This window comes from Sinohyriopsis cumingii, chromosome 17 (assembly GCF_028554795.1).
Source record: "Sinohyriopsis cumingii isolate HCF-2022 chromosome 17, ASM2855479v2, whole genome shotgun sequence".
Classification (NCBI taxonomy): Eukaryota; Metazoa; Mollusca; class Bivalvia; order Unionida; family Unionidae; genus Sinohyriopsis; species Sinohyriopsis cumingii.
In genome coordinates this window covers 67,434,317-67,451,006 of record NC_142977.1, presented here as the reverse complement: position 1 = coordinate 67,451,006, position 16,690 = coordinate 67,434,317, and the positions used below count along the sequence as shown (strand labels likewise).

Genomic DNA, 16,690 nt, shown 5'->3' with positions numbered 1-16,690 from the left:
GAGCTAGACTGCATTTTGATTGAACGAGTGCAATTGATTCCATTTGGGTATCATAATGCCTGTCATTGTTCTGTTTGCATTGAGTACTTCAGTGTGTGACTGAGTTCTCTGCCTTTTTCCGCGTGCCTTTGCCTGTTTACAATGTATTAATCTATCGAAGTATTTTCGGAGCTGGAATGTTACAGACACAGGAGCATTACTTCGTTTTTTGAATCATTCAACATCGTGGATGCAAACTGTCATCATTATATCTTTTCATAGACTATCAAAACATCTTTCAAACCTCCAGACAGTGCTTTTGCAGGTTATTACGTTACGAATAGATTCTTTAGCTGATTTTAGTCGCGTTTATTACTAAAACTATAGTATGCAAAGGCGAATATATTCTTTTCTACAAAATTCGGACTAATCCACGTTCAATTTTATTTTTTGTTTGCGAATTGTTTTTCTGTCGAAATCCATACTCGTTGAATTATGTACTGAATGTCACGTTCGTGCATGCCAACTGTGCGATTTATTGCCAGCTGTGCCTGTACAGCGTCTTATGCATGCATGCTATTGAAGATTTCGCTACAGTTACTAGAGTATTCATTTTGTATTCGCTTGTGTTCCTGCTGGTACAAAACTGTTTGAGTAGACTAACTAACTCAGGCAAGTAAATGCCAACTGAGCATGTTATTGCCAACTGTGCCCGCCCAGCCTCTTGCTCATGCGCACCGTCAACGATTTCTTTAAAATTTCTAGAGCATTAGTTCACTTTCGGCATATATGTGTCTACGCAGGCGCAAAATCCATCAGAATAGAGAAATTAAGTCAGGCATAAAAATATTTTTAAAACAATTAATAATCATACATACAAAGTAGTTTAAAGATCATTTCATATATTTTGTGGTTCTAACAGTATTTCTGAACCCAATGTTGAAGGATTAGACTATTTTAAATATTGATGTGGATTCAGTTATTGTGTTCACGCGGTTTTGTGTCAGTTGGGCTTTGTTAGAGGGTGACATTATTTTCGACCTTAAGTTCTTTTGATGATCCGATCCGAATTTCACCAACAGAACTTATGTCTTGTCTTGATTTGGATTTAAGTCCAGTAGCTGCTGGATGTAATTTAGCTCAGACGTAGAATTAACCAATCAAAACTCTTTAGGAGAAACTTAATTGCTGTGGCTAAAAACGAATCTGGATTTATTTGAAGACAATCAATACAGGAAAAAAAAGAAGATATTTCTTTTCTATTTGAAGCGTTATTCGATGAAAAAAGCTAAGACTTTTACCGACAAATTTAACTGATGACCGCTTGATTTAAAATACCCCAATTAATGCCTGTGTAAGCAGGTCAAGAATAGGTCGGATTTAACATAACACCAACGAAGGCCTTTATGATCAAATACAGTATAAATTGTACTGAGAATATTGAGAAAACAGGTCTGGCTGCTTGAAACAATTATCATGCTCAAATTTAAGCTAAGTTAAAATGTTGACATTGAGCTGAGTATGAACCTAACATGATATCGTTTTTTTTTTCTTCTATAAACTAAGTGTATGGCTACAGATTCAGTGACAAGTCCTAAAATGTATGGTTGCGATTTAGTTTTTTGATTGGCTAAAATTATTGACAAGTCCTGAAAGGTATGCCTACAATTTAGCTTTTATTATTGGCTAAAATTATTGTCAAGTCTTGAAATGTATGGTTCCTATTTAGCTTTTTGATTGGCTAAAATTATTGACAAGTCCTGAAATGTATGTCTACAATTTAGCTTTTTGATTGGTTAAAATTAGGTTCAGATTTGAATTTTATCAACTCAGATCGCATGAGTTAAGATTTACCGTAATACACTTATATAAATTATGCAAACGAAGCACAGTCCTGAACCTGGAAATCGTTCATTCTTTGGATGTATATTGAAGACAGACACTAGCTTTATAATTGGATTCCTCGGGCAGCTTTTCTTTGTGCTCATTTTTACATCTTTTCTTTTTCAGACTAACGTAAGCCATATATCCTATGAGAACCTAATTAAATACAACTCCACCAACATTGAGGGAAACATCGTGAGAGGCAATACATATATGATCACAGTCCTCTGCGAATTCCCGAAATATGTCTTAAATCAGCAGCCAATCATACCGTTGACTGAAACAGTTACGCAAAGGGCTCCTGGGCAACTTGCAGTCAATTTGATTTTCTACCAGAACAACTCATTTACAAATCCTGTTACTCAGTTTCCACTCCAGCTGACGTTGGGGGAATACATCTATGCCATGTTGATTTTGTCAGACACTTCCTATAACATTCGACTGGTGGTCTCCAACTGTATTGCAACACCTTCAACGAACAAAAGTGACTCGATACAATATCCTCTTTTCCAAAACAAGTATATAATTTATCTACATATCTACATATCTATCTATCTATATATCTATCTATCTATCTATCTATCTATCTGTCTGTTTGTCTTTTGGTCTATATATTTGTTTGCGTGTTGGTGCGTCTGTCTCTCTGTCAGTATGTATGTTCGGAAAATCTTTATTGTGGTAAAGTCACTTTTTTTCTTTAAGACATGCGTATCGTAAGGAAATTATTTCGTTAATTGGGTAATTGTTATAAAACTAGTATCAACTGTTTAGCGATATTAATTTTAAACGAGTTTGTTGGCCAACTGGATTTTCTCTCAAGACAAACAGCGATAAACACGTAATTGTTCAGATCAACCAAGGAAATTTTAGATCTTTTGCATCCAAAATTGTCCTCAGTACTACTACTACTACTACTATTACTACTACTACTACTACTACTGCTACTAATAATAATAATAATCAAGCAATTAATAATAATAATAATAATAATAATAATAATAATAATAATAATAATAATATTATTATTATTATTATTATTATTATTATTATTATTAATAGCAATATTTTCTGAATAATAGGAAGTGTTGAATGACAATAATATTACATTACAGATGTGAAAAGGACCCAACAGTTGCCTTCTTTCCTTTAAACAACACGATGTTCGGATTCTGGTACAAGACTTTTAGATTTGTGAACTTTGACACTGTGTATATACACTGTGATGGCCTCTTGTGTTTAGTCTCAGAAACCAGTGCTATATGTGACCGTAGCTGCAATGCCACCGACCGTAACCTACGTCGCAGACGACGCAGCTTTCATAGAGTAGAATCGTCTTTCCAGGTGTCCAGCGCTCCTGTATATGTCTTCTCAAAGCAAGACAATGAAAATAACCAAATGGAAAACGGTCAGTGATTGTTCTAATTGTTTTCCATCTCTAATAATAAGATAATAACATGTCACAGACTTTGATTACCGTTACTTTTTCAGAGCTCTTTGCGTGGTTTGGTACATCTAACAATAAATTCTTAAGTTTCGATGGATCACTTTCAGGGATTTGGTTTATGACAGCACTCATTTCTCCTTTGATAGCAGGATACCATGCCTGGCTACAGTCATTTCACCTCTTCCAACGACCACACTGCCGCGCGTCAATGTCATATGAAGTCACATTAAGTAATTATAAATGACTGTATTTGTATGGGAAAATGTGTTAAAGCAGCTGGTATGTGGCAGTCCACGAGACATCTGCTTCATTTCATTCAGAAACGAATTTAATCAACCAAACCGTAAAGCGTCTGCTACACGAGTGTACATGATTTGTTTACAAAGTAGTTCCTAATAAACTATTCGGTACACGTGCCCTGCGCGTGAGTGCAATATAAAGGTTAGCAATAACGAGATGTTTCCTGGACTGTCACATACTAGCAGCATTGGCACATTTCGCGTTCACTTTTCGATACACTGTTTCGAATTTAGGCTCGCTATACACGTCAGACAGGGTCCTCACAAATAACATGCAAGTGACAAGACATAAACTGTCTTTTTAAGCTGGTAATTAGAATGACAAAAATATACCTACAGTTTTACATCCTGAATTTCCTCAAAATGTACTTTCTTAGTTCTGCAAATACTAATTACCGAGGCATGTCATGGGTTCTCAAGCTTGATTACACATTTCGGAATTGTACTGTAATTTCGACTATATTCCAAGAGCAGTTACATCTTCCTTACTGCAATTTAAATGAAATAAACATTAAATTTCGAAACGTCTTTTTGATAATTGCAATTGAAAGACTTCATATTTCTACCACATTATGATTTCAAACATTTAATGACAGAACAGAAACACACTTGCAGATGTTAACACCCTTCTCCCTTGCTACTTCAATTCGATGTATTTCATGTAGAATTAGCACATATAAAACCAGTCCATAATCACGAAATTTCGTAGGATGGACAAAAATAGCAGCAACATCTATTCGTTCGAGATCAAAAGGAAAAGTTGTTGCAATGCACATTCATTTACAATATGACTCCAAATTTCAATTTTAAGTAGACCAAAACGCCATTTTCTTTTGAAAGTTATATCCAGCGCGACTCAGTTCAAATTTATCTGGGTGAGGTTATGTGCGCATTAATAAAGTTATTGCTGTGTAATGATGAATCTACGCTTTTGTATTTAGTTTGAAATACGGTATACATTCTGTTACTTTGTTTCTTGTAGTGTACATTGTTTCTATAATTGAGCCTTAGGTAAAATAAAAAATATGCATATAATAAAAAGATTACTGCATTTGTATGGGAAAATATGAACTCATTTTGTCGGATGGATATAAACCTATAAATGCAAGATCTATTGTGACCTTATCGAATATTCGAATAACATTACGGCTAAAACCTTCTATGTATCGAATACAACACTGACGTAATCGATGATTAAACGTTCAAAACAATAGGCTGCTTGTTATTTTTTTAGTCCTACATACATAGAGAATATCAGATATTTTTTTAGCCTTTATAAGAAAATGTTTAATGATTGAAGATGAAATATAATATTGTCCCAATAGGCGAAATATTGTTATTTCAGTAAGGCGTATTTTTGTGTGTCATCATAGAGCAGTCTATTGAGACAACCTTCAGAGTGTAGCGTATTTAAACTAAACATTGTGATGATTGTGAGCGTATCTGTTATGGGTTTAGTTTGTATTTTGTTATAATTTTAATAATAGTTGAATCCGTTAATAATGTGGCAGTGGGAAGCTGGCAGTCTTTCTCAGTAGCAGATTCTTCATTCTATTTCAATATTCACTTGATTTCGGTTTGCAACGAACGCTAATCTGTGTCCAGTTTTTCTACCTTTTACAAAGATGGTTATTAGTATAACGAGAGATAAAATCACTTGTTAAAAATTATTATATACAATTGAGGATTTCGCCGTGAAACTGTTATTCTTTTTGTCGTAGACTTTATTAGTTAGTTAAACAACAGTTGAAACTGAATCACAAATAGACACAGCTCATGGTCATTTGGGACGTCCTCGTTACTTTCCGATACGGGTCGATTAGCTTTGACACTCAAAAATAGACTCGTAGGTAATCGTAGTGATACTTCCCAACTTAATAATTTTTAAGCGGACGAACACCCGGAGATGTACGAAAAACTTATTCGCATATAACATGATAGGTCTTGAAAATTGCACGCGACATATCATGTTTTAACGAACTACCCGCATATTTATATTGTAATGTCATTTTTTCATCTTTGTAATGAAAAAGTGAACAAATGTTTGTTTAAATTTTCGCTACAATTGTTTGCGTTGTTCATAGAAACGACAAGTTGTCTACTCATTGTGACATTATTAATTTATTGTTATGTATTAACTGCCATGTGCTTGATGGCAATAGAATGTCAATTATGCACATCGGATGTTTTATTTTTTGCCTTGCATACGCTAGAAAAGGCCGCGTACCTTATGAATGAGATCATGATATGTTCACATTCGGAATCTCTTCGACACTTTCTAATTCGAGTCGAATAACTTTCACTATCTACAAGAGATTTGAAGCAATCGTAGTGATACTTCCCAATTTATAAGTTTTTGGCGGACTGGCATCCGGTATGATGGGCCAAGAAATGGTGTGGTATTACACGATAGATCTTACAATTAACACTTGACAACGTTTCAATAATACATGAAAAGCGTGTATTTAATTTTTAATTGTATTCCTGCAACTTTGCAATGAAACAAGTTTAAGAAATTATTCAGTTCCAGTTGTTTGCATCCTACCTTAAATATTCTCAGCATGTTTTTTTCTATGTTTTCTAATTTCATAGTGTTTGTGTTTGTAATCATTTCATTGTATATGTTTCTTATTTTGTAGGTGTTGTCTAATGTTGTAAAGCGCTTAAAGCTTCTAAAAATCAGGCGCTATACAAAGTCCTCATTATGATTATTATTATTATTATTATTATTATTATTATTATTATTATCTATTGCTTGCGTTGCTGATATTGATGTCACATCAACCATTCGTTGTGACGTCATGAAGTTATTGCGACGTAATAACAACAACATGTTTGATGGCAGTTCTAAATGGCCATTATTTGCATGAAGTGTTTATTTTCTATAATACAATGGAAAAGTTATATCACGTTCCAACTGGGTAAGTTCAGTCATGAAGTTTAAAAGGAAAAATGACTAGCCTCTCTTTTCTCCACAGTGCACTCATGACTGGATATAGTATGTACATTTAACATTTTATCTGTCAATATACTTAAGACTTTGGAAGTGGGTAAAAGGCACGTTAATTTAATAGAAAACATCTATATCTAAGGGAAAGGATGAGGTAAAAGACATTCAATTAAATAGAAGGCAGAGACACTTGAGGGCTAATTTATTTACTACGTGAGAACACATCAGTTCGGTTGATCGAGAGATAACGCTGGTTTCCTTCGAAATTACAATCAGATGATGTGTACCATCGGATCGGTACAGTGGAACCAAAGCTAATATGTAGCTGGTGATTCGATCCACGAGACACCATTGAAAAGTTATGCCTTGAGGTGACAAAATAATGAATCGAAACCGAAGTTCGTCCGATTAGAAATTTTCCACCACCGACACTACTGTTGAAGGCTACAAGTTGAGCGACTATAAAGGATTGGGATCTATATATCGCAAGCGTGGTTCAGAGGGGTGATTTTTGTTAATTTAGAATTATAGATCAACTATGATTACGGCTAATGGTAAATTAAATTATATATCAAATTTTAGGAGTCTCGATCATCACTATCTATATCGAATTCGGATGTCTGGATCAGCCGTTTATATTAAGTTCTAATATCTATCTATCTATCTATCTATCTATCTATCTATCTATCTATCTCACACACACACACACACACACACACACACACAAACACACACACACACACACACACACATACACAAATACACGTACGCAAACATCCATGCTCATGGACCCACACAAGTACACAAACACCAACATTATTATATATTCCTGAGAATTTATTACATCAGCTTCAAGACATAGGCCTAATGGCTGACCTGGATCAAAATGAATATGTCCGCTTGAACGTCCTATATAGACAGAGAAATGATTTATACAGGGTATTTTATTATTACTAAGTTGTTCTTCGCAATGACTATTACAATATATATATATATATATATATATATATATATATATATATATATATATATATATATAGGCGCTCAATTCGTAATACATTTTTGTTTCGATCTCAAAAGCCAAATTCTTAATCATTTACAGGTGTGACCAGACTGGAACCACTGGCAACTACAAAACTTCAGTCTATCATAACGTCAAGATCTAAAAATACCCCTGGACGCATTTTTTCAACAGATTCTCCGGATATTAGCAGCTACGCCTCAGCGGAGATGAACACAACAGTTAAAACCACAGAAGTTCTCATTTCGAACCCAGTCTCACTGCGATATTCCCAATCGCCAGCTCCATTGGAGGCCAATGTTAAACATGTCAGTAAGTCAGGGTCAAATGACATAGGATCTGCAAACAATATGACATTTCAAAACAAGGAATCAGATCTCCCCAACTATGACAGTTTTGCGGTAAGAGCCACGGGAAACAGGGGCGATTGTTCTCGTTCACTGCTAGTAATTTTGGTCACAGTCAGGCTGCTGATGCACGTTGCTTTGAAAATTTATTTGATATAATGCTTTTTTTGTTATACTGATCAGTGTGTTTCTAAATGCCCTTTTCAAATTATTTGACACAGCGCTCCATTTGTTATACTGGTTAGTGTGTTTCTAAAGGCCCTTTTCAAATTATTTGACACAGCGCTTCATTTTTTACACTGGTCAGTGTGTTTCTAAAAGCATTTTTCAAAGTATTTTTTGGTGCTTCATTTGTTATAATGGTCAATGTGTTTCTTAACGCTTTTTTCAAAGTATTTTACAAGATAATTCATTTGTTATACTGTTTCTAAAAGCTTTTTTTTCTAAGAAAATCGAGGATAACGTGATTTGCACTCATATGTTCTTACAGAAGCATCAGATTTTGTCCCATTTTTCAAAGTGTTAATTTTTATAATAATTTTAATATAGGTGCATTTTTAGTTGTTTTTACCAGGGTACCTCACTGATTAGAGTCCAAACTTTGGCCTCTGATTTTGTTTTGTTTTGTAAGATGCAGGCAGGCTTTTCTGCCTAATATTTACAGACAATCTTACATTTTAGCTGTAGTATGCAATATGTAATTTTTCAGCTATGCTGTTATTATGCGTATTGCATTATTATGAATTTGATGCAAATAAAGACTTGAGAACTTAATGTGTTTTCATTATGTTTCTTGTGCTTACTCAGGGTCATATATGCAATCGTTACTTTGGACCTTGAGCCCGTTCGACTCACTCATGCATAGTCTGTCGAGTCACGTCCGCTGCGTGTTCCATTTTCCACCGTGGCATACCAACTGAGAGCTCATGTGCTACTCATTTTTAATTTAGTCTCCCATGTGACGATTATCTAATAATCGTGACGGCATTCTGGTCTGGGCTACAGACTGACCTGAAAGCTTGAACTCATCTTAAGTTTCGCTTAGTTGTAAACTTTTCTTCTTTTTTAATACGAAAGCGACACATACCAAATATGATGATAGCTAGAATGATCGAAAGTCAAGATCACGTCGTTAGCGGTTAAATCTTTGTTCTTAGTCTTTTACGTGACGTATATTTTACTTCCAATAATAATTAGCGTTGAGAAACAAATCACGAGACAGCATGAACTGCTTTCGGTACCAGTTGGTAAAATGATTCAAGCAAAAGTCATACTGAAGATTTAGAAGTCACATTATATCATGTTGCCTTTAATAAATTATCATCAGATTTGACAAAGAAAATTTTTAATCTTTAGGAACGGTGGGATAATGGCCAAGAGCACAGTTTGAGTTTACAGTTTAAGATGACTTGTTAAAGTGTTTGGAGTTAGTCATACATCATCCGTTCATTAAGCTCACTGGCTGAACGGTGAAGACTGAGTCTATTAGGAATTATTAGATGAAAATCAAAAAATCAAGCATAGCTCGGTAATTTGCAGAGTTTGCAAATAAATATCGACATTTATTGTCGATCCACTTCGTTCTAACGGATCAATCTTTGCCAAGCCATTATACTATATAAATTGTTTCTATAGCGGCATTGATATCGGTTATAACATACTGATCTCAGTATTTAATTATCGCATGGTAATGTTGGCCAGGTTTTTAATATTTTTCTTGTGGATATGTGTACATGAAACTTTCATTATGAATGCAGACACATGTATGTGATTTTAAATTGGTGGCAGCAGTTACTTTGGAAACGCATTCTTGCAGCATCAGCTTTAGTATATGGTTACAAAAGCAGGCATTTTTTTAGCATACGGAATAAATTTACTATATTTCATGGAAAATATTGAAACCCACATTGCATAAATGAGTACCTTTCGGACTAAAACGATATTCCTCGTAGCAGAAGCGAGGTGTCCTCATTTAGGCAATAAAATATAGCCGAACAAGTTTCATAAGAATTACAATCAAACCAGAAACCGCAGAGGTATAAAGCGAGTCCTTAAGCACTATGCAGACCTTGTGAGAATTTTCAACTCCGATTCGTAGATCCCGCGCTTAACGAGTCCCAGGTGAAATATGTAAAGTAAAAAAGCACAAATACTGCATCATATCATGATCAATTTATTCAAATTAATATTTGCATAATATGAATTAACAATAACAAATTTTCAGTACTAAACGTAACATTGAACACTGAAGCATACAGGATTAAATCCGCTTTAAAATTTAACACTGATGAAGCGTACAGGATTAACAACCACTTTAAAATTTAACACTGAAGCACACAGAATTTACATTTGCTTTAAACTTTAACAATGAAACGTGTAGGATTTACATCCCCTTTCAATTTTAACATTGAAGCGTACATGATTTACATCCCCTTTCAATTTTAACACTGAAGCGTACAGGATTTACAAACGCCTTCAGGTTTAATTATGAAGCGTACAGGATTTACATCCCCTTTCACTTTTAACACTGAAGCACACAGAATTTACATTTGCTTTAAACTTTAACAACGAAACGTGTAGGATTTAAATCCCCTTTAAGATTTAACATTGAAGCGTACAGGATTTACAAACGCCTTCAGGTTTAATTATGAAGCGTACAGGATGTACAAGCTCTTCATGATTTAAAAACAGCTGCTTCATGATTTCACAAGGAGCAATTAGTTACGACCGAACATTTAATAGTAAATTTACATTGGATAATAACCCGACGCATGTTCTAAACCTTCTGTTTTGTTACTTCGGCTTTTGATATACAAGTTTATGCCAACTTCTACGTTGAGATTAAGACTAAAGCACTGAAATAATGATCGTTACCTAAGTATGTTTATCCCCTTTCAATTTTAACACTGAAGCGTACAGGATTTACATCCCCTTTCAATTTTAACACTGAAGCGTACAGGATTTACAAACGCCTTCAGGTTTAATTATGAAGCGTACAGAATTTACATCCCCTTTCACTTTTAACACTGAAGCGTACAGGATTTACATGCCCCTTCAATTTCAAGACTGAAGCGTACAGGATTTAAAAACGCCTTCAGGTTTAATTATGAAGCGTACAGGATTTACATCCCCTTTCACTTTTAACACTGAAGCACACAGAATGTATATTTGCTTTAAACTTTAACAATGAAACGTGTAGGATTTAACATTGAAGCGTACAGGATTTACAAACGCCTTCAGGTTTAATTATGAAGCGTACAGGATGTACAAGCTCTTTATGATTCAAAAACAGCTGCTTCATGATTTCACAAGGAGCAATTAGTTACGACCGAACATTTAATATTAAATTTACATTGGATAATAACCCGACGCATGTTCTAAACCTTCTGTTTTGTTACTTCGCCTTTTGATAAACAAGTTTATGCAAAGTTCTACGTTGAGATAAAGACTAAAACACTGAAATAATGATCGTTACCTATGTTTATCTTTTAAAGAATTACATATAAAATGGTTTCGTTTTCGCATTTAACTGACAAATAACTGTCTCACGACCGAAATGGTGTGGGTTCGAATTCTACAGTCGGGACCAGCCTGGGAAAGCTATCGTGATGTATCCTTGGACAAGGCAATTTACTACAGTTGCCTTGGCATCAAATAGCCTACTTCTTTTGATGTGCCGTAAGGCACAAAACCATCAGTACTGACTAGAATGTATATACAGGTAGGTTGACATCTTTATTTTGAAACAACTTTGTCATGCATTATTTTGCAAGAGGGTTCAAACGACAGTTAGTATATTGATATAGATCACATTATACATGTTCAGAAGGTCAGTAACCCTTCCTAAAAATATAGTACTTCATATCGCATATTGTTTTCGATCATTTGCTGAATAGAGGAAACTCCACCCGCTGGAAGTTGAAACAATTGCCTCCCTTTAGATACTATTTTGCATCACATTTTTCTTCGTTTGCTAATCGTGGTGTTCAGCTGAAAATTATGGCAAGTTTAATGAGCTTAATTTATTATTTGTTTAATGTTTTACTGACAAACGATCAATCACATGTTATAAGCCAAAGTGAATCAATGTTATATTATTTGACATCTAGCTATCTACAGCGACTCGGGTTAATCTTGTTTGGTAGCTTTGCCACAAGAACTATCGACACGACACAGTCTACTCTCATGCGTACATATCTATATTTCAGAAGAATCTAAGTATCTGTAGGTATGGAATTTGATAAAAGACGAGGCATCGGTATCTCTTAATGAGTACGTACTGTGCATTATCATGTCAAAACGATAGAAAAATTCTTATCATTGTGCCAAAGCAACATAAATGATGAAAATTCTCACCGTGTCAAAACGATAGAAACATTCTTATTTTATTGTCAAAATCAAAACAGAGTTGTTATTATTTGGTCAAATGATAGAAACGATTGCCAATTCTCATCGTTTCAATTAATCGATGATTTATCCCATATCTAAGTTCGCAAATGTATTTGCTGATAATTACTGAGATTACAACTTGTATGTATGATTTTCTAAAAATTGATAACAAGTTGTATGTGTATAAATAAATTACTCATTTGAGATTCTGTTTATCGCACAGTTTTTTGTTTTATTGGAAATAGTTCAGTAGAAAGAAGAAGAATTAATTTATTTATCCTGCTCATTTACAAAATCCTTTAAATGTTGAGCGTAAAAATTAATCCCTTAAGCACGCGGAATGAATAATAATCAGTTCTGTACCAATATCATTTAAAAGTAGATTTTTTTTATTTAATTGTCCTTCCATATCAACATAACCTTTGACACAGAGAACAATATTGTCAACACTGACTCGCCGATGGCAATTACTGTGTGGTGTCATATAGTTAGCTGGAGTAAGGTTAGAAGACTCGCATACATCGATTTCGATGAGAATATTTACAATGTATCCGCCAGAAGTGTTTTCATATCACTACTAAGCATCCCAGTTGTTGGATATTCAGGTCAAGGGATGATTACTGTACGGAAACAGTACAGATTTAGTGCATTGTATATGTTACCTGATATTTACATTATTTGATTTGGAACAGTAGACATACAGGCAAAGGTTATTAAGTCTGAACTGCATCAAATACTAAGACACATGAGCTCGTCGAACGTATTTCATCGCTCAAAATTGCTGTGGTAATTTTGTCAGTTGGGAGACCTGCATATGTCCGCATTATTCTCAAACCAGAGGTGAGTTTATTTATGCCTAGTTAACATTTATATCAAGCTTGGAATCCATGTTGCGTCCCGACCTTCCGAGTCCTCTATCCATAGACCGATACAATTAGTTTGATTTGTAATAAGTCCCTGTAGGGTACATTGGCCATCTACCAATAGATATAATCCTGTTTCCGAATACACTTTGGACAATCGATTCGAAATTGGCCACCATATATTAAGAGTAATAGTAAAAAAAATAATGTTCCAGAAGGCGAGGTGAAAAAACTTCCCACGGTCTCTACCAATCAATAAAAGCGAATATCACATAATTTCGTGGGCGTACACAGGTAAATCAGAATCACGTAAAATGATGTGTTAACAAATTCTCATATCAAAAATATTAAACGACACGCACGATATGTTAGGTGTGAGTAACATGGATTCGTTTTTAAATTTTTTGAGGGGGGACAATTGTCCCCCTTCTTTAACCCATACAGATGCCTGTGATCCCCTAGTAACAGGTTAGTCAGTCAAACCCTGCTATATTATGACGCAACACTCATTTAGCATCGTTCTGAGTTGTCCTTGTTCTAAATTATGCCTTAAATGTTTGACCAAATAAAGCGAATATATTTCCAACAAAAACGCGAACAGACTGACAAATGGGCCAATTCTCAACTACATTCAGCTATGTTTTGCAAATTCCTCGAAATACTAGCACACTATCATAAAAGACGTTCTGAAACATTCGTGCAAGAGGAATTGGTGGTTGTGGCGTTTCGACTGAAGCGAGGACACAACCAGAAAATGAGTCGGAACCATCATTTTTGGTGTTCTAGAGGTTGCTATCGAACGAAAGTAGTTCAGAAACTGGAGTCTTGCAAGATGCAACCCTGCTAGTGATCATATAAGAAAGCTTGGGGTGTTTCAAGTGCACTATTGTGTATATATATATATATATATATATATATATATATATATATATATATATATATATATATATATATATATATATAATTGTCTGTCATCTTCGATAGTTTCAGATATTGTGAATAATCAGGTTTTCCTCGGCATTGTTTTTTATCACCTAAATATTTGCTAAGTGACACTTTAGACTAGGGAGACCAAGAAATTGGAAGGAAAACCAAATTTGACTATGCCTAGTTTTGTTGATTACGGTACACAAAGGCAACCATAGATAACTGGGACATATTAGATGGTAAGAATAAAGGAGAAATTATACCTTTCTTTGAAGCTTGCGAATATAATAATTATTGCCAGACATAATATGAGCCGTCATAATTGATGCTGATTGTAAATTAACCAAGACAAAATTCATAGCAGCGATTAACCGTACATTGCTTTGGGAAAAATCGAAATTCATGTACCTGGGAAATTTGATTTTTTGTGTGAGCTGTAAGCAGCATAGTAGCAGAAAACGAACTGTATTTGTTATTGCCAGGTGACAATCGATTATTAATATAAGGAAGAAATAACACGAGGCAGATTTCTCATTGGGGAACTTGCATGTTCACTCTTCAAAATATTGATTAACATATGCATCAGATGTTAACGTCATTTCCAAAGTATCCGATGCAAACTCACTTGCCTCAGGCGTGACATACTAGTGATCAAGTCAGACGTGCTAGTAATGAAGTCAGATATACGAGTGGTCAGGCCAGGTATAATAGTAATCAGGCCAGGCATAATAGTAATCAGTCAGTACATGCTAGTAATCAGGCAATGCATACTCGTAATCAGGCGAGATATACTAGTAATCAGGCGAGACATACTAGTAATCAGGCAAAACATACTCGTAATCAGGCGAGACATGCTAGTAATCAGGCGAGACATACTAGTAATCAGGCAAGTCATAGTAGTAATCAGGCAAAACATAATAGTGATCAAGTCAGGCATAATAGTAATCAGGCCTGGCATGCTAGTAATCAAGAATGCATCATACTAATCAGGCCAGGCATATTAGTAATCAGGCCTGTAATGCTGGTCATAAGGCAGTGTATACTAGTAATTGGGCCAGGCATAATAGTAATCAGGCATAATACTAATAAGGTCATGCATGCTAGTAATCAGATAATAGTACTCAGGCTAGGCATACTAGTAATCAAGTCATGACCAGGAGTACTACCAGTTAGACCAAGCTCATATTTGTCATAAAACATTTGCTTTACGGAGATATCATTAGATTCAAGAAGGACACAGTATTGAAGAAATGTCCTCTAATGTTACTATTAGGTTGAATCATTTTAAGATAAATGGAAGAAGACAGAATTAATAATCAAAGGAAGGCTCTTCAAATCAGCTGACACAATAATTCTTGAAACAATATATATGTAGGAAATATTCTTATTATCAGAAAGAACATGGGTTGCATCATTTTTATTGCTGTATTTGTCTTAAATATCAGGAATTGTTTTAGGTGCTGAGTTTTAAACGAGATCGTTCCATTTCAGTATTGATCTACTTCTTACGCCCGGCACACCATATGATAGGAAGATAAAAATGACTAGTTATAATAGTACGAAATGCTGGTTTGCAAGACAAAAACTTTAAAAATATAAGAATATTTGAATTTTAAAAAGCACGCAAATGACTGTAATACCATTTTTGTTAGGTATGGGGTTCGGGCAGTGATTTACGTAAGCGTTTCTGTCAGCACAATCACAAGCAAAACATTATGTAATCATAAAAACTGACACATCAAACAAGACAACGTATATGTGAATTTAAAAAACCTCGCCAGTTTACAACCTTTTTCCAAAATATATATCAACAATAAAATGACGCCAGTGATGGAATATAGTCCATGGAAAGAAGAAAGCGGTGAAAATCGCCAACTATGTTTTAATAATATTCGTATGAATACCACATTATTTATCTACTGATCGAAAATAATCCAAAATCTTTGAAAAAAGCCTAAACTCTCTCTGTATCTCTCTCTCTCTGTCTCTGTCTCGGTCTCTCTCTCTCTCTCTCTCTCTCTCTCTCTCTCTCTCTCTCTCCACATGCAAGCTGGCTTTTATCTTCATTCATCATTAACACTTCTACTCTCCAAAGGAGTGAAAACACAAAAGTAAGGATCCCGAATGGGTAATAAAAATAAATATATTCCAGTTTCTCCGTTAAGACTCATGAATGGGAGGTGGATGACGTGCTGTCGTATAAAGTCAATGCTTGAACGATAGTGGGATCTTTCTTGGAACCTTCTAAGAATTCTTCGAACGTTAAACGGTTGTCATGGTTCTGAAAAGAGACCAAATATGAATGCTAAGGATATAGTAGATGAAAAGACAGAACTCCAGACAAACCATGGTCCTGAAAGAATTTTACTAATATTACGATCATACAATAAAGTAAGAAATTGTACACGAAAACTGTATTTCCTCTATTAAAATACAACCGCCTTCATTTACTGAAACTTGTTACTCACCGTAAAAGGGTGCATTTGATAAAACATAGGGACATGTACAGAATGATGTGCTCAAATGTTTACCAGAACAAGAGGAAGGATATTGAAGCCGAGGGTTCGGATTCTTCCCAGGGTGCTTC

The 16,690-nt window shown here is 34.8% G+C and overlaps 2 protein-coding genes across 4 annotated transcripts in view; one reads left to right on the top strand and one right to left on the bottom strand.

Moving 5' to 3' along the window:
• LOC149779153 (scavenger receptor cysteine-rich domain-containing protein DMBT1-like) overlaps nt 1-8,680 on the top strand; it is a 50,296-nt gene extending 41,616 nt beyond the window's left edge. For all 3 annotated transcript variants that reach the window (XM_089939714.1, XM_089939716.1, XM_089939713.1), the window contains exons 7-9: nt 1,990-2,381; nt 2,976-3,268; nt 7,659-8,680. In XM_089939714.1, coding sequence (XP_089795840.1) covers nt 1,990-2,381; nt 2,976-3,268; nt 7,659-8,083 — 1,110 coding nt within the window. In that variant the 3' untranslated portion in view covers nt 8,084-8,680. The remainder of the gene's footprint in view (nt 1-1,989; nt 2,382-2,975; nt 3,269-7,658) is intronic.
• Nucleotides 8,681-10,081: 1,401 nt separating this feature from the next.
• The window catches only part of LOC149779152 (neuronal calcium sensor 1-like), a 161,085-nt gene continuing 154,476 nt past the window's right edge, over nt 10,082-16,690 (bottom strand). The window contains exon 8 of the mRNA XM_089939712.1: nt 10,082-16,384. Within this exon, the coding sequence (XP_089795838.1) occupies nt 16,271-16,384 (114 nt within the window). The 3' untranslated portion in view covers nt 10,082-16,270. The remainder of the gene's footprint in view (nt 16,385-16,690) is intronic.